The 19,834-nt window shown below is 37.4% G+C and overlaps 1 protein-coding gene across 3 annotated transcripts in view; it reads left to right on the top strand.

Moving 5' to 3' along the window:
* The window catches only part of rtn1b (reticulon 1b), a 45,242-nt gene that overhangs the window by 11,743 nt on the left and 13,665 nt on the right, over nt 1-19,834 (top strand). For 2 of the 3 annotated variants that reach the window (XM_077220419.1, XM_077220418.1), the window contains 2 exons: nt 11,899-12,627; nt 13,095-13,889. In XM_077220419.1, coding sequence (XP_077076534.1) covers nt 11,899-12,627; nt 13,095-13,889 — 1,524 coding nt within the window. The remainder of the gene's footprint in view (nt 1-11,898; nt 12,628-13,094; nt 13,890-19,834) is intronic. The other variant, XM_077220420.1, reaches the window with a different exon arrangement.

Genomic DNA, 19,834 nt, shown 5'->3' with positions numbered 1-19,834 from the left:
GATTGTGCTGCTTTCACTTAAATACACAGAGCTAATATACACGTGCGATTTCTTTACTTGCTTTTTATAACAGACAACACCGACTGTGTTTATGTGAACTCTGTGTTTTTGACCTTACCATGTGTGTATTTGACCGTTTAAGCGCAATAAGACTTGAAAGAGAACTTAGTTTAATACACACAGGACCCACCGTCTGACATCCAGCTTTTGGTAACTGACCACAGTGATGGAGAGAAAAGTGATGGTTATGCTTACAATTCTGTCAGAAAATTGTTTAGCTTACTTCTCGGGAAGCTGCTGATGTTTCAAACCTCTGTTGATGGTGTGGATCACTTTATTTGCATTACATGTTATGTAATTTACTACATTATTCCTTAAATATTAAGATAGTCCACAAACATTACTATACTTTGTCCTAAAAATGTTGTACATGTACAAAACTTTACACCGTGTTCCAAATTATTATGCAAATTGGAATTAATTGTCATAAACATTAAATATTTGGTTTTTAAATCAAACTCATGGATGGTATTGTGTCTCCGGGCTCTTTGGATCACTGAAATCAATCTCAGACACCTGTGACAATTAGTTTGGCAGGTGAGCCCAATTAAAGGAAAACTACTAAAGAAGGATGTTCCACATTATTAAGCAGGCAACAGGTTTCAAGCAATATGGGCAAGAAAAATGATCTCTCTGCTGCGGAAAAGCGTCAAATAGTGCAATGCCTTGGACAAGGTATGAAAACTTTAGATATTTCACGAAAACTTAAGCGTGATCATCGTACTGTGAAGAGATTTGTGGCTGATTCAGAGCACAGACAGGTTCGTGCAGATAAAGGCATGATGAGGAAGGTTACTGCCAGACAAATTCATCGATTAAGAGAGCAGCTGCTAAAATGCCATTACAAAGCAGCAAACAGCATGACAATGCACCATCTCATGCTGCAAAGAATACCTGTGTGTCATTGGCTGCTATGGGCATAAAAGGAGAGAAACTCATGGTGTGGCCCCCATCCTCCCTTGACCTTAACCCTATTGAGAACCTTTGGAGCATCTTCAAGCAAAAGATCTATGAGGGTGGGAGGCAGTTCCCATCAAAACAGCAGCTCTGGGAGGCTATTCTGACATCCTGACAATAAATTCAAGCAGAAACTGTCCACAAACTTACAAGTTCAATGGATGCAAGAATTGTGAAAGTGATATCAAAGAAGGGATCCTATGTTAACATGTAACTTGCCCAGTTAAGATGTGTTCGATTAAAATAGCTTTTGATTTCAGTAAATATGATCTCCTTATGCTGCCAATTCAACAAATGACCATTTTCAGTTCTTTACAACCTATAAAATGTTTTCAAACTCTGCTGTGCATAATATAATGGAACAGTGCATTTTCAGTTTTTTATTTTTGAAAAAAATACTGTTTTCGTTGGGTGGTTTGTTCAATGAAATTCAACTTATACCCTAAATATTTGTCACTTGGAAATTATACCGACTGTCATTTGCATCGACTATTTAGGAAAATCAGTGTAAAATATCATTTGCATAATAATTTGGAATGCGGTGTACTCTAATAATCCCATTATTCCTGCATACATCAGCAGTTTATTTTCAGATACAAGAGAGGTACCTCCAACAGCTGCCATCATCACAACTATCCTCATCTGTATCTGTTCTGATGTAGAAGTAAATCCAGTGCATTGATACACTTACACATAGATTAATTATATGAAAGTGACCCTGGAGTGACTTGAAGTTGGCTCCAAATACTTATCACGTGTCACAAACCTGTCAGTGGTATCCTGATGTAATTGGGGGCATAATAATTATGTTACTTTCAAACATAACCCCTGTCACACTTTACCTCCCAGTCCCTTTTTGTCACTCTTGTTTATTAACAAAAAATGTTGGTGTCGCATTCATCAGTGTCTTCCTGTGAAGATTGGCACTAAACAGAAATAACTCAGACAAGTCCTCACAATGTACCGAGCTTACTTTCTAAACTGGACTCTTAAAAGTGTCTGAGCTGCACAGCTCAGGGAAAGAGAAATTCACTTCTTGCCAAATGCCAGTCAGGATAATAGTTCCGCCCACCACAAAATAATTATGTTTAACCTGGTATGTAATATTATATAAAATTGTAATATTATATATATAGTCAAAAACTGCTAACAGGTAATTAAATGTAACACATCAAGTAAAAATGTATAATCTTTTATTGGAAAATTCGTAATCTTTTAAACAACTGAGATAGTGATCAAGCTATATATATACATTTTATAAAAATCACCTGTCAAGTTTATAATAGAAATAACATCAGCATATGAAAACCAAATTGGATGACTACAGGGACTCATTTCAAGATCACTCGTTTAACAGTTCTAGAGTTGTGAGAAAAAGAGTCGCGTGTGAGATCTGTGTCATTTGCAGCAGCGACAGGTCTTAAAGTGACAGCAGCCATCAATGCTGCCTGTCATTAAAGTTCAAAGAACAAAGGGAACAGAGAAAATTACTCACTGCTCTTCACTAAAGAACTTTTGTAGCTTTAATAAGGATTAATCTAAATTTAATTTACAATTTAAATTTATTTAAATATTCTTTGAAGCCTAATAAATGTAATTTTTTTATAGCTTTCAATACACTGTAATGTTAAATGGCTATAATTAATGTTTAAAATGGGGGTAAAAAATCATTTTCATCGAGGCATCACTAGCTGTATTAGTATCAGTGATACTGGCCTTCATTCACAAAAATATGCCATAGAGAGCCTAAGTCCCTCCCCTCTGCTTCCCGCTCATGGGACCTTATTTCGGAAAACATTTGTATGGTAGTCAATGGCGAGAGACAACTTGTCTTTTTATTCCATCTGAACTGTGCCCTGAATCACACATATGATGTTTGTCAATTTAAAAGATAATTATGAAAGTCAAGAAAGTCACAGTTTGTCAAAAAACAGAAGTGTAACATTTAGTTTTATGTGAAAATCACTCAATGAACTACATCTCTCGTCTCGCACTATGTACGTCACCAAGCTCGTGTGTGTGCAGTCTGGTACAAAACACACAGGCATGACGGCGTAACGTTACGATTATAACGTTAGACTATAGAAAAAATGACAGACGTTTGCTTCAGTAAAGTTAGCTTCATTCATTGAGAGAAAAGGTAAGACGTCACATGCGCGCCTTTTGGGTTTGTAGTCTTTGTAATTACGTATTTTCACAGTCTTATACCTAAACAGTTTTACATCAAACTGCGACTTTCTTGACTTTAAAATGTATCTTTTAAATTAACAAACATCATATGTGTAATTCAGGGCACAATTCAGACGGGATCCAAATATTTCTTGTCTCTTGCCATTGACTACCATACAATATTTTCCCGAAATAAGGTCCCATGGTGGTCCACCGGAAGGGGAGGGACTTAGGCTCTCAATTAAATAAGTATTTAAATATACTGTCTTAAAGGTCCCATATTATGCAAAATTCACTTTTGCATGCTGTTTGGACATAAATGTGTGTTGGCAGTGTGTGTACGCAACCACCCAATAGTGATAAAAATCCACTCACTCCTTTTTTATTAATCCCCATAAATCATCAGCAGTGTTTCCCAACGACCTGTTTTCAGAATGCTGTTTTAGTGACGTCACTAAGTACAGGCCCCGCCCACGAGTGTTGACAGACCCTGCCGTTCTAACATAGACCCGCCCTGATCGAGTTCACAGCTGCTGCACTGTTGAGAATGTCTCCCAGCGTTGTAGGTGTTGTGTGGCTGGGTGTATTAATCCATATAGCTCTCTCTATTTACTCCCGAAATCTGAGGCAGCCGCTGAAGACGAGGTGGAATTATTTTGTTTTTAAAGAAAATGCTCCCTCAACTCTACCGAAATTCGTTTATGTAACTACTTGCGCACTTCTTATATCTTCCTGTTTACTCTGCTCTTACGGTGAGTTTCTGAAGTAAAACTGACGCTTCATCTTTTATGTTATGTACAATAAACTTTATTAAACTAATCAGTATATGTTTGATCATCATTCGGACCCGAAACAGCAGACTTGTAGGCAGGGCCGGCCCGTGGCATAGGCGGACTAGGCAAATGCTAGGGGCGCCACTCAATAGGGGCGCCAAAATGAGTGAACGAGTGAATTTTTTTTGATTTTTTTTACTAATACTATTTTAAAAACACTAATTCAAAATGCTACAAAATAAAGCAAAACAACTCCACAAAAACTTAACTAAGTCCCCCGACTCCGGTCCGGCGCGTCAATCTCCCCCCGCCCAGCGAGTGCTTGAAGTGCGTCAGAAACAGAGCGCGCGCGATCAGTTTACTGTTGGTAATTTGTTGTGTAGCTTCGCCCCTCGCTGCATCCAATGTAGACAGCATTTCTTTCGTTTGAGGGCACTTAACACACTCAAGCACTCCATAGAAATGGGCCTGGCAGCTCGAGCCAGGTCTAGACATGGTGAAAGTTACCTGATTGTGACGGATGGCCAAATTTACATGACATATTTTAGATTAGCATTATAGTCTGCAAAAGATACAGTGCCAAACGGAAGAGAAGAGGATAAAAGGGGATAAAGACAGAGGTAATGTAATGAATGAACAGTTTATCTAATTGCATAGTAGTTAGATATATAATTTAATGGCAGTTATTTTTACCTTTAACTTTAAGCTAACAATTGTTCTGAGTTCTCCAGAGGCCCCAGACAGTGTGATTTGTAACAATCACGTCAGTTTTTTAGACGCATTCACTATCATTTTTATTAATTCATGTTTTACTCTACAGTTGCGCAGTTTTGAGGGGGATATATGGCATTTTTTAAATTTATTTGCCAAAATTATTAATGATATTTATATAGGCTACAGGTTTATTAAAAGTAGCAACGTTTTATGTGAAATTAACATTAAAGAAGACATTTCGCAGTTTCCTTCATGGTGATGAAAACATGAAACGTGCCATAGTTTAGTGGAAGATTGCTGCCATCAACTGCAAAACAAAAACTTTTGCTAGCGTTCAATGAATATTTTGTGCATGAATGACATTTGGACGATGACATCACTGTTTTATCCAGAGCGGCTATATATACTGAGCAAAATTATAAACGCAACAAAACTGTAAAGCTGTAAATCTGCCTTGAAATAATCTATATTGTAAAAAGCGCTATAAAAATAAATGGGACTTGACTTGAATGCTAGGTGTAATGCTCTTGCTATTTGTGTTTAGGCTGTAATGTGTGTGTGTGTGTGTGTGTGTGTGTGTGTGTGTGTGTGTGTGTGTGTGTGTGTGTGTGTGTGTGTGTGTGTGTGTGTGTGTGTGTGTGTGTGTGTGTGTGTGTGTGTGTGTGTGTGTGTATAGGATAAATAATCATGAACACAATGACAGGGCGAAATGGGCTGTGATGCATGGGGCACCAGGTAAAATCTTGCCTAGGGCAGCAAATTGGCCAGGGCCGGCCCTGCTTGTAGGCTATACAATACAATAGTATAATATAATATAGTATGTAGTGGATACATACATACAAGCATATGACAAATACGTTATAACCATAATTAAACTACTAAACTATAGCCTACCTGTTCCATCTCTTTACAGTACTCTGACTCTGTAGGCATTATTGTCCGACTCCGGGTCGAAATGAACACCGTTACTGACAGTTTCTGATATTATCATCATTCTGTGAGATGAAATTGTGCTGAGACTGATTGCGAGCTCTTGAAGCTCCGCCCCCTGTGCCGTGCTCTTTTGCATTTAAAGGGCACACACTAAAACAGCGCGTTATTCTGAGCACCAAAAAAATGACAATTTAAACATGCTGTAAAAAATGATCTGTTGGGTATTTTGAGCCAAAACTTCACATACACAGTCTGGGGACATCAGAGACTTAAGGTGATGATACACAGGGCAACTTTTTGAGCAATGTTGCTGGGCAATCTTGCCAAGCGATTGTTGCTTGGGCACTTTCCCATTGAAAATGGGCAATATATTTCTATCTGGATAATTTAGATCGGTTGTGGGCCCTGTGTCTCATCTGGTTGCCCGTTGACGGCAACATTGCCCATCAACATTGCTCAAAAAGTTGCCCTGTGTATCATCACCTTTATTTTACATCTTGTGAAAAGGGGCATAATATGGGACCTTTAATGCAGATCCTGTAGTAAATAATAGTGAAAAATAACTTTTTTTTGTTCCATTATTACCCCTTATTAGATTTTGACTGTGAAGTCTTTTAGCAGCTTAAAGAAAAAATAAGTACACTTTAGCATACTTTTTAAAAGAGTTATTACTGAAATAAAATTCTTCATAAAAGAATATACTTTAGTGGGAACTGAATGTAATGTTTAAATGTATATTAAATGCAATTAGCTGAACTTTAAATATAGTCAATAGGACTACAAGTGTGTTTACAAAAGTACTGACAAGAATTTATGGTAAACTATAATATATAATGTCTTTTCTTTTGAAACTTGTTTATATTTTTATATTTTTAGACTATATTTCTGTATCTATTTATATATTTCTATATTTTATTTCAGAAATAAAAAATATATATATATAAAAATATTCTATTTTTATATATATATTTTATTTATATACTTTTAAGATTTGAAAAACACATTCTGTACAATTAAGTGCAATGGGGCATAAAGTAGTTAAGTAAATTAGCTATTTTAAACAACTTGATATACATGCCCATATGATTTTTACCAAGAGTCCTTTACTACAACAAGATTATGTTGCAATCTTAGATATGCATATGCTATCACATGCCAGTAGCCCTGCTCTTAGCATTTATTGACCTGTCTTTTTCCTTTTTGCTCTAAGTATCCATATATGCAACAGACAGTGAAATGTTATTTGAGCAATGGTGACTGTTAAGTCCGAAGTTGTATAGTGTTGTATGTCTTAGATCTATTCATTAACTGACGATGTGGATCCTACTAATTCCCCAATAAGTTATTTAGGTTCAAACAGAGGACAGGAGTGATTAGCTTTTCTTACCTAACACCTCGTCATAACATGAGCTTTACTCCGAGCTCCAGCACCTGTTCCAACAATACTACAATGGTCCTAATAACACACACACACACACACACACACACACACACACACACACACACACACACACACACACACACACACACACACACACACACACACACACACACACACACAACATTCACACTTCTTTGAGCCAGGATGCGCCCATTTAACAGATAAACATATTTTTGTCTAAATGAATGTCTTGTTCTTGGCTTAGTAAATTTAATGGCCCCATTAAAATTGCATAAATCTGGCTTTCTTTGTTGAGATATTTCCTTCATTAAAGTCATTTATAATGTTCCAAATGTTCTTTTGAACTTTCTATTCATGAAAGAAACCTGAATTATATTACCATGGTTTCCACACAAATATTAATCAGCACAACTGTTTTCAACTGATAATTATAAAAATAATAATAATCTTGAGCAGGAAATCAGCATATTAGAATTATTTCTGAAGGATCATGTGACACTGAAGTAATGATGATGAAAAATCAGCTTTGACATCACAGGAATAAATTACATTTTCATGTATTTTAAGAATAGAAAACAGTTAAATTGTAATATTATTTCTCAATACTATTTTTACTGTATCTTTGATCAAATAAATGCAATGCAAAGGCAAAAATAAACATGAATTTTTTTTTACTGTCCTACACTTTTGAATGGTAGTGGATCGTATAGATCGAGTTCAAGCTAACAGACATGGACAAATGCCACAAAAATCCAATTTTGATTTCATGGAGTGTTTAAAAGGATAATATCCTCTCTCGTCAGAAGACCACACTTGTAAATGACTAGTTTAGAACAGAGAAACATCTGAATGCTTGAGTTACAGTATACAGGTTAGAGAACTATTAGTGTAATGTGGTTTGATTGGAGAAACAAATTTTATATGCTGTTTTTCAAAATCCATGTATTGTCTTTGTGCAGGTGAAACACATTTTAGTAACAGAGACTCTAAATGAAAGATCAGCACTGTGTGTTCTCACTATCGGCGTGTTTTTGAGAGGATGAGTCATGGCTTGCACACTGTTAAATGTTGGAGGTGAGAGGTGTGATGTGAACACCGATCGGCCCACACATTCAGAAACATTTCTGTGACATTCCTGTGACAGTTGCTGAGATGATCTTATTGTTATACAGTTGTGGTCAGAATTAATGGCACCCCTGGTAAATATGATACAAAATGGCTATGAAAAATAAATCTGCATTGTTTTCCCTTTAAACTTTCATTTTCTTTACTTGTAAAATGCCAAACTTACCCTTTAAATACTTTTTGCAACCTCCTTTTGCCAAGATAAAAGCTCTGAGTTTTCTTCTATAATGCCTGATGAGTTTGGAGAACACCTGACAAGAGATCAGAGACCATTCCTTCACACAGAATCTCTCCAGATCCTTCAGATTCACAAGTTCATGTTGGTGCTTCTTCTCTTCAGTTCACCCCACTCATTTTCTATAGGGTTTCTATAGGGTTGAAATAAAAACATTTATTTCATAATGTGATTATTATCCCCCATTTTTGATCATATTTACCAGGGGTGCCATTAATTCTGACCACAACTGTATAGTTTGCAGGTTTTAAGGTTACACTATCAGTTCAGTTGGTGTGTTGCTTAGCAATGTGATACAGAAGGGTGTAATTTGATATGTTTTTTGTTTTTGAAGAATCAGTGGCTCTCTTCTCTCTCTGCACTTTTTTTTTATAGATCGTCACTCTTTTTAGCTACTGATGGTTAAAAATAGAGTCCCAATGGAGTCATTTTGCCCAGTGAATTTAGGGCAATACAGAGACAGAGCCACAGGATCTCTGATGGAGTGGGGTCATGTTAGCATGGGGATTTACACAAGTCATGGAATTATCCTCTCTTACACATCTGTAGTGTGGAGGGAAACACACCTGATCCTGAAATGTTTTATCTAAGATAAAAATGGGTTTTTGAACATAAAAACTGAACTAAAACTACATTTCAAAGGTAATTTAGTTATTGTTATTTAGGTATGATGCTGTTATAATGTGTATTTTCATCACAAGCAGATGGTACAATTTTTGGTTCTGTTATAAGGGAAATTAAAATTACCTTAGTGAAATTTAAGTCATTTTCAAAACTAACACCTGAATAGATCTGAAATTGAAAATATAAAAATAAATTAAAAAAACAAGTGAAATGTTCAAAAATCAAGCGTAGCGTCAGTTCTGGCAGGTCACGTTAGTCAAGCTATCATCAGCTGACTCTCAGCTGATCCACGTCTACCTATAGGAATACGACGCCTATCACAGTATACATATATAAGCTCCTTCAGTATTATCAGCAGCTATCGCGTTCTCAGGAGCTAATTACCCTCCTCCATCCCCAGCTCCTCCTCTCGTCAGTCAGGATTTTGCATTCTGATTACCCCTAAATCAGACTAAAATTCTCTAATTATGCTGTACATATTTTTGTATCGTATTTGAAGATAGTGGTCCTGACAGAATTGTAATATTACTGACACATCCATCCATCTTCTCAACTCTCTCCTCCTCTCCATCTGTTCATTCGTGCATTCACTTATAGCATGATCAGATTCAGGGATAGTGCTTCTAATGCACATACTTTGAAAGACAGTAAGGTAACAACAATATTTTTAACAATTTAATCATTAAAGGGATAGTTAACCCAAAGATGAAAGTTCTGTCATCGTTTACTCACCCTCAAGTTGAACTCAGTGAACTATCCCTTAAAGTTAACCTTCATCAAGTTAACCTTCAAAGTGATATCTATAGTATTTTAAATAAACTGTAAATATTAGTGTGTTTTAAATGTGTATTTATTTGACACCACACCACATGAAATTGAAAAAAATAATGATTGAAACCAAACGGTTTGGAACTCCTCTTACCCTATTATGTTAGATTATACAGTTCAGCAATGTGATCCAATGTTTCTGGTTTTGGAGTTGGAATTGTTTTCAGGTATGATTTTATTTTATTTTTTCAACAAAAGTCACTTCTTATTAGCTCAACATTCAACAACAATCGCTGTGATATCTGCTGAGTCACTAAACCCATAGGCAGCTACATAGGCTAAAATATAATATTGTGAATGATAATTTTATACATAAGATAAAAATATTATATAACAGATAAAACATTACAGAGACATTTCTGCTCACACATCTCAAATATCTGGAACATGTTCATCACTTTCAGTAGCAAAAGTTTTAGTTTTTGCCACAGGCTTGGATCATTCTTTACCCTTGTCTCTGCACATTAAGCTGTGACAGAAAGGGTAATATGCTCTATTTTAACATTTGAAAAAACAACACACATCACATTTAAAGGGAAGTAACTTATTGGATATCCTCTTTTTAAATCGCTGTATATTCCTTTTTGTTTTAGACTGGTCCCTAGTTGAAATCTCATAGTGTGTGTGTCCCCACAACGATGGCAATATCTGAAATACTTGTCCTTGTGGGGACATTTTTGGTCCTTGTGAGGAAAAAAGCTTAAAAATTATTAAGTGATGAAAATGTAAAAATGCAGAAAGTTTTTTGTGATGGGTAGGATTAGGGGACAGATTCAGAATCAATGTACAGTATAGTTTACAGTATGAAATTATCATAATGACTATAGAATGTACCCATAAAACATAAAAACCCAGTGTGTGTGTGTTTGTGTGTGTGTGTGTGTGTGTGTGTGTGTGTGTGTGTGTGTGTGTGTGTGTGTGTGTGTGTGTGTGTGTGTGTGTGTGTGTGTGTGTGTGTGTGTGTGTGTGTGTGTGTGTGTGTGTGTGTGTGTGTGTGTGTGTGCTTCTTCTGCTTCTTCTGCCCTTATGTGATAGCACCGCAGTCGACCTTCAGATAAACATTGAACTGGAAAACTGTCATCTGCCACAAATAGTCACAATAATAGAGACAAGGACAATTGGTTTGAAGGGGGGTTTCACTGACTGCTGATGAGAGCTGTCACTGTACATCCCACTAAAGCCTTCAGGAGGACAACAAAATGACTACCTAAAATACACACATCCTCTTTCTAACATCTGAATTTCACAAACAACACATGCACACAGTCAAATTCACCCCAAGGTCACTTGTTGTAAGAGCTTTGTGAGGCACAATATGCAATAGAGGTCAAACCACCACTCTGTTGTGCAGTTTTCATCTAGGATTCTGCATTTATTTAACAATATAATAATCAAATAATGTAAACAACAGTATATTAAATTATAAATGAATAATTTTGCTAATTAATTTTTTTTGATTAAATTCATAAAATATGAAAATAATCTATTGCTTTTGAGACAATTAATATGCAATACATATGAGGAAATTATAAATATTAGGCTAGATATATTATAGCCTGGCTCTGCCCTCCTACGTACTTCCACTAAATTTTCATTTTCCTTCAGTACTAGATCTGGGATTGTGCTGTAGTCTTTGGTTTTCTCCGATCAATTTTTTACCGGTCCAATCAGCAAACAGAGGGAGTGGCTGAGAACGTTGATGACACTCCGGGCAGATCCAATAGTTTTAGACTTCAATAGAGTACCCGCCTACAAGGAAGTTAACGCTTGTCAATGGGGTGGTGCCAGACTCTTATGTACAAATGAAATGAAATGTACGAGAGTCTGGTGGGACCAGGCTAGATATATTAGGCTAGATAACAAAAATATGAGATGGGAGGAAAAACATACGAAAATACGTTGTAATGATATAGCATTCTTTCGCAAAATTTTACGTTCCCAAGAATTTTTTTTACTAGATTTGACTGACTGAATAATGATACTAATTTTATAGAATAATCATTGTTTAAACATGGTTTACTCTATGTTAAATTAAGTTTATTTAAAAGTCTTGCTCATGCTCCTCTTTTCTCATGCAGATAAATCAGATTCAAACTTCCTGAAGAAATCCACTGATGACGGGGATGACCTGTACACCTTCCTCTTGTCCAATCAAAGCTATGACTCACATGAAGACACCTCCTACTTTTCTGGCAGCATGAGCAGATCTGCTGACAAACATACATCCCGCATTGATGACTTAATTTCTGGATCCCATTCCCTCACATCGACCTCAGACTCCGGCATCAAGATAAAATCCAGTGCAGACCCGACTGACAGCTCTCACAAGATACATGACTCTGAGAAAGCTTTTGACTCTTCTTACAACTACATGGACATCAGCCGTAAAGAGGACTCCTGTAGCTCACAGCGCCCCCTGGAGGATTGGAGGATGAGCGGCCTCTCAGAGCCCACCCAGTACACTAAACTGGAGAAGAGCCCATCACCGGTAGAAGTGGATGTGGAGGACATTGGTGCTGCAGAAGTTCTGGATTCTCAGACCTTTCCATATGTGGAGGAACCATCTGATGAAGAACTGTCTGATTATCAGCCCTATAGGTCTCCAGGTACCGGCAGTGCCAGTCCAGTAAAGATCACTCTGACAGAAATGTCACCTACATCTTTATCTCCCACCACAGTCCAGCACAGCCCCACATTTACAGTTTCAGAGAAGGAGAGTATCCTGAGTCTTGGGCTGGAGGGAGTGCCCACCGTCACCCTCTCAGAGCCAGAGGATGAAAGCCCTGAGTCATCTACACCCCCTACAGGTAAGCATCATCATCCCACACAAGCATTTCAATGCAATGTATCCTCTACACCATCCATCGTTAATTCCCTCTGCTAGCTGACCTTATGGTCCTGTGTAGGTGTACTTGTCAATCTGGGAACTTTCATACATTTTATTCAATTTATTAATTGCTTCGCTTTTATCTAAAGTGATTGACAACTGAGCATCTTTACAACACAAAATCCAAAGGATACTATGGTGAGACCCATTGATAATGTTTTCAGAGTACACTACCGTTCAAAAGATTGGAGAATCTGGAAGTTTCTTATGCTCACCAAGGCTTCAGTTATACTATCCAAATATAGTACATGTACATTACACATTTTTAACAATATATCACACATTTGCTAACACTGTTGGGTGCCTTGGCAGAGCAGATGGCCACAAGACACCGTACCTTTTTAAAAACACTCCCTCTCTTTTCTCTCTCCCTATCTTTCTTTGTAGAAGACTCTGACTCTCCATCAGAACCAAATATCCTGGCTGGTGAAACTAAAATAATGAGCTCCTTCCAAGACAAGACTCAAACGTCACCCACCTCACCCTCTCAGCCTGCTTCCAAGCAAGACAGTTCCCCAATGGAAATGAAGACTTCTCCTCCAAAACCCACCTTGCCTCTTTCCTCCCAGGATGTTGAGGGTAGCAGCGCAGAATCTGGCGACTCTGAGATTGAGATGGTGTCTGAAGAGCCTAGTCCACAAGCTCCCAGCTCTGGCTACTTGAGCTTCAGTAAGAGTCCCAGCACCTCTCCATCGACCACAGCTACAGCGCCTGTCCCGTCTTCTACTCCTGCGCTTGCCCCAAACCCTACTATGCAGTACAGCATCTTGAGGGAGGAGCGAGAAGCAGAGCTGGACAGTGAACTGGCTCTGGAGTCCTGTGGTGAGGAAAGTCCCAAAAGATTGACCCACAACTCCACAAAGGGCTTCAAGGAGAGCCCACAGCTGGTCAAAAAACCCACAACCCTGACTTCTGCAACTAAAGAACCCATTATGACTCCCACTACACCTCCTTCGACCGTTCCAGCACCAACCAGCTCTCCTAAAGAGAAGACATCCACCATGGAAGAGAAGCCTAAACCCAGCAGCACAACCCCCAGTCCCAGCCTGCCAGAGCTGAAGGTGGAGCATTCTGCTGGGGAGGTACACCAGAAAGAAAGAAGGCGCTCCAGTCAAGGCCGCAGGGGCTCTGAAAGAACAACTGTACCACCTGTCATCTTCCAAGGTCTATCCAGGGAGAAAGGTAAACACGTTCCCCAATCACTAATAGTCACCTCAACACACAAGTTGTGACAGTCACTATATTGCATTTAAGTTACTTTTGAGCTACAGAGGGTTTTTGCGTAGTTGAACTTCTATCTTCTTCCGTCTATCTGAGTATACATGACACAATGCGGAAATCGAATATTTAAAGGATTAAATGCACATCATCACCTCTGTCTTTCGGAGCAAGTGCACAATGTGAAGCCAATTGTAGTCGGATTAATGTGTAAACATGCTGGACGATGCCAACCTACAATTGCAATATCTAGGTCTGTTAGTTTAACTTCGCAAAAACAGACTGGAACAATTTCAGTCAGATAATTGTATGGTCACATTTATTGTTGTTATTGCTTTTGTTGTTGTTTCGTACATCACTACACTATTGAAAATAGATAATGTAAAACTTTTTGTCCGCAAAATTTGCTAATATCCCTTATATGACATTGTAAAAAGACTACAGTAAGAACAACTGAAATCTTTTAAAAATGCATGAAGACAGGAATTTGAGTGTTTTAATGTCCTCTTTTAATTTAAAACTGCACAAATTACTCTTTAAATTAAAGAAATAGTTCACCAAAAAAAGAAAAGAAAATTCTGTCATGACTCATGTATGATTTTTTCTATTCTGTGGAGCTCAAAAGAAGAAATTTTGAAGAATTTTGGTAATCATAGTTGAATTCGTAACCACCTTTCACCCTTCTAGCGACAGCCCTGTTTGTTCCAAAAAAATACTATTTCTCAAAATAGTATTGCACTGAAGAAAGAAAAGGGTGAGTAGATGATGGCTGAATTTCCATTCTTTTGGTGAACTGCTACTTTAAGGCCAGAAGTCTGTGGTACACTTCAATTAAAATAAAAAAACTGACTCACACTTATTGGCCTCACCCTGCTAGGAGGAAACTCCATTTGGCTTTAAATGCAGGAAAAAACACATTTCATTGCCTAAATCCTGGGCATGCACAGGCCAGCTGTCAGTTTACAGCTAATATTTTCCTAACATTATATAAATTAATTGTAGTATTTAACATGCAGTTTTTCTCAGATATCAGTACATTCACATGCACTTTAAAAGTTTAATTTCAATCAGACTAAAACAATAGTTTGTGTATTTAAAATGTCATATTAATGCTTTGGTCCAGCATAAATCGTACAAGTCTAACGGACTAACAGATGTTGATAATGTGATTGTAGCTCAGCGTCACTCAGTATCTACCACTATCCTCAGCATTGTGCGCATGCTCTAAAAGGCAGAGGTGAGGATTTTAATTTAATGCTTAAAATATTCAATGTATATTTAGACAGACAGATGAGGCCTGCAGCTCAATTACACAACTCTTTGTAGCTCCATTAAAATCCATGTAAATATAATTAGTGTTGATCTAGCAAGGGAAGCATTTCTGTATTCACATTGTGGGGGAAAGATTGAAGAAGGGAGAGATGTTATTACTAAATTTAGGATAATTACTTTTTTTGTGTGACCCAACAGTTCTTCAAAAAAATACATTGGACTCAGGTTTCTTAAAGGGGTCATATAATGGTACATGCACTTTTACAAGTTGATTGTACTGCAATGTGTGTTGGCAGTGCCTGTACACAACCATCATATAATGATAAAAATCCATCCAGTGTTTTTGTTTTAATCTCCTTATATGTATTCCCGTCTCAAATCGAGCCGTTTCACCGTGTGACGTCACACGGCGCATGACGCCCCTCCCACGGTTGTTGATTTACACCAGTGTTTCAACACAGCCCCGCCCTGAGCGAGCTGTCATCATAGTCCGTCATTGTTAATACACTGGAGCAGAATGGCGTCTAAGCTATTGTGTTGTTCTGTTCTTGGGTGCAATAACAAACACAAATCATTTTGATGTTCCTAAATTTGAACCGCTGAAGACGCAGTGGCTGAGTTTTGTTTACGATGGGAATATTCCCCACGATCAACGCAAATGCGTTCATGTTTGCGCGAATCATTTCTTACCAGACTGATTTTTAAACGAGGGTCAGTATGAAGCTGGTTTTGCTAAGAAGCTGCTCCTGAAAAAGGAATCGGTACCAACTATTCTAGCTCATTATCATTTAAAGGCATATACACTGAAACTGCGTGCTGAAAACAGAGCTGTTTAAGTAAAATTAGTGTTTTCTTAAAATACTAATGAGAATTTTTAATAAAAGTATATTACAAAGTTTTCATTTAGACCCTAAAGATTCATATTAACTTGTACAAAAATGGCATTATATGACCCCTTTAAAGGCATTTCCTACTCAACTGTTTACTTCACGTGTCAATTCTGCTTTTTCACTAAGAACCCTCGTCATCCAACAGCATCGGTCCAGAGAAATACAACACAGTGTGATATAATCTCCAGAAGGTCATGCACATAAAATATTATATCAATTTTACAACACACATTTCTCACACAGTCCCTTGTGTGTTTAGTTAGACAACTAATGTTTTAGATTTTATTCCACACCTGACTGCTCCCTGCATCTGCTGTTGTGTCTTCAGGGTTCAGCAGAACTCAGTGGAAATACGTTGTGTGAAACTGAACAATTATTATAGAAGATCTAGCTGAGCTACTACAGTCTGTAGATTTGTAAAACCCACAGATTTATTGAAAACATTTTCATTCTTTTAGTGATTGGAACACATCCCAGTAGTGAGGGATATAAGTAACCGTATATAGACTTAATCACTATTTGTTATATTTAATTTTTTTTTTTTAAATATTGCTTTAAAAATGAATTATTGTTTAAATAATTATTAAACAATTCAATTAATTAATAATTAATTTTTACTAAATGTTAAATGATTAAAAATAAATAATTATTGACTTCAGTGTATTAGTGAATGAGTACGTCATTTGTTTTTATCTGTTGAAGTCATGAGGTCATCAGTGCTTTGGGCTGGACTGTTGTTTGAAGAGTTCAGAACAAAGCCTCCGCATGTGGTTCAGGTCAGTTTCTGTCTGCTACGTTTGTGACCAATGAGTGCTGCCGTCTTGCGATTACATAGCCACACTGCAGTGGGATGAGAAGGCATTGCACAGATCTTACAGTGAGATAAAAAAGACCATGATATGGGTTTCATTTGGGGTTCAGACTATCACATGTATCACGATGGATGGCAGACAGCTCTAAATCCTCCTGCCATGCAGTACTAATGAAATTCAGCATAGAGTTAATTTTATGTTTGTCTTATAATCAATTCTTATCAATGTTTCATATGATGCTTTTCAGCCTATATTTCTCTTTACAACACCCTTAATCAAGAAGAACTGTTTGTAAAAGCAGACTGACTTTACTGTTGTTGTCTGCAGACTATTGTATGACAATTGTATGTGTGTGTGTACACTGAGCTCAAGAGAGGAGGGGGGAAAGGAGGTGCGGTCAGACACAGACTGTGGCATCATACCTAATTTGCAGACTGCCATAGACACACACATACACAGACACACACACACACACACACACACACACACACACACACACACACACACACACACACACACACACACACACACACACACACACACACATGGCACACACATGTGTGTGTCTATGGCAGTCTGCAAATTAGGTATGATGCCACAGTCTGTGCCACACTCACGTGTGTGTGTGTGTGTGTGTGTGTGTGTGTGTGTGTGTGTGTGTGTGTGTGTGTGTGTGTGTGTGTGTGTGTGTGTGTGTGTGTGTGTGTGTGTGTGTGTGTGTGTATGTGTGTGTCTATGGCAGTCTGCAAATTAGGTATGATGCCACAGTCTGTGTCTGACCGCACCCCCTTTCCCCCCTCCTCTCTTGAGCTCAGTGTCTCACAGAAGCCTCTAGAAATGAGATGGCTCTTGTAACCGCATGTACACAAACTGAGGATGGGTATCACTGCTAATATCTTCCAGCAGAGGGCTCAGTTTACCATGTGCAGTCATTGTCTCGCTGTCAGCCCATAGACTGGAGAGGGTTTGCAATGCATTATCATAGTGTGTGCTTGTATAAAATATAGATTTTGATCTCTATAACACATCAGAAACCGATGTGTGTTTTCTGGCTTGTATGTGTTCCTGTGTGCTTGTTCATTGTGCGTACATTAACGTTCAAAAGTTTCTTTTTTATGTTGTTGAAAGAAGTGATCATCAAGACTGCATTTATTTGATCAAAGAACAGTGAAATAGTTATATTGTGAAAGATGATTACAATTTAAAATAGCTGTTTTATATTTTAATATATTTTAATATATAATTTATTCCTGTGATGGCAAAGCTTAATTTTTAGCAGCCATAACTTCAGTCTTCAGTGTCACATGATCCTTTTGGAATCATTCTGTCCAGTTGAAAACAGTACATCTTTCTTTAAGCTTTCTTTGATGTGTTGCATTCCCTGGTTTCGTCTACTGATGCAGTCTTTTTTAACCAGGTTTTGCATTCATCACATTTTCCTCATGAGCTTATCATTAACAACAGCTTTTCCCCTTAAATTCTGTAAAGAACATTTTATTTGAGCTTTTTCAATGTTCAGAGGTTCTGTACCCACTCGAAACTGATCATTAATCATTACATTTAGAATAGCAAAAATAAGCAGTTATTTATATGCGTCTAGTTTATCTTATGCTTTATTCTGTCTATCAATTATTTAACTTTTAAAGGACCCTGGCATTTCATGTGTGATGTGTTTACTGGAAGCTGAGGCGCAGACCTTATACATATGCCAATTTCCTTTGTTTGGTCTTGCATTAAATGCTAAACCTTTGAGTTAAAGATGTCAAAGATAATGCATAATTCACAATGATGTGCTGTTCTTTTGTATGATAAATTAATTAGGTGCAGTTATTGTTATATCTTACTCTGCATGACATATGGGATCATGGTGGATGTTCTCTGTGCATTGAAGTGTCTCATTACAGTCTGCCACTAGAATCAGAGACCATGATTAAGTGATTTATAGCTAAGACTTTATAGTCTGAGATTTTAAAAAAACATGGCTCATGGCTAATATTAAAAGGTTTATTGAATTCATAAAATAAGGAGAGGTTTTTGTTATTTATGACTTTGCCAGCCATTTGTCACAATGGTTGTTGTAGCAAGAGACGTGTAGGTGGCGTAATGATCCCGAAAATTCAGCTTTGCCACCACAGGAATAAATTATATTCAAATAGAAAACAGTTATTTTAAATTGTAATATTTTACAATATTACTGTTTTTACTGTATTTTCGATAAAATGAAACCAGCGTTAATGCAAAAGCAAAAGTGTTCTTTCAAAAACAAAAAAACTCAGTCTTGTTCAAATGTCATATGGCAAGTCCATCACTGGACAGGGCTGTCCGCTTGCCTGTGAGCTCATCCTGTTTCCTTTAACCGAGAGTGCTGAGTCATTTTCCATATCTCATGAGGCTTGGCTCATGATGTCTCCTTCCTCACACACACAAATACACACACTAACACACACACACACACACACTTACTGTTATAGCAGTCTACAGTGAAATTCAGCAGATATGATGCGATGAGTACGGAATGAGCCTTTGCTCTGAACGAGTAAAATAAGTGTACAGCGATGTTTACCACCAGATTTCAGTCTTTTCAAGAGGATTAGTTGGGATTACTCTCCAATGTAAAAGACTGAAGATGAGAAAGAGAGGGGAAAACAAATATTTCATCCATCCACTTTAGTGTCTGTCTGCAGTCTTAATAGACAGTGACCCAAACAAATTTTTTTGTCATTTATTTACCCTCATGTCATTCAAAACCAATATGATTTTCTTTCTTAAGTAAAACACAAAAAGAGATGTTTAGCAATATGTTTGCGCTGCTTTTTTACATACAATGAAAGCGAATGGTGGCCAGGGACTGTCAAGCTCCAAAAAAAACCTGTTATATTTTTTTACGCATTTTTCTTGATTTCCTTTAAAGGCACTTTGAAATCAACATTTACAA

Source organism: Siphateles boraxobius, unplaced genomic scaffold (assembly GCF_051911475.1).
Source record: "Siphateles boraxobius isolate OS27281-9 unplaced genomic scaffold, OSU_SipBor_1 8, whole genome shotgun sequence".
In the NCBI taxonomy this organism is placed as follows: Eukaryota; Metazoa; Chordata; class Actinopteri; order Cypriniformes; family Leuciscidae; genus Siphateles; species Siphateles boraxobius.
The sequence above is the reverse complement of the archived record's forward strand: the minus strand, read 5'-3'. Positions and strand labels throughout refer to the sequence as shown.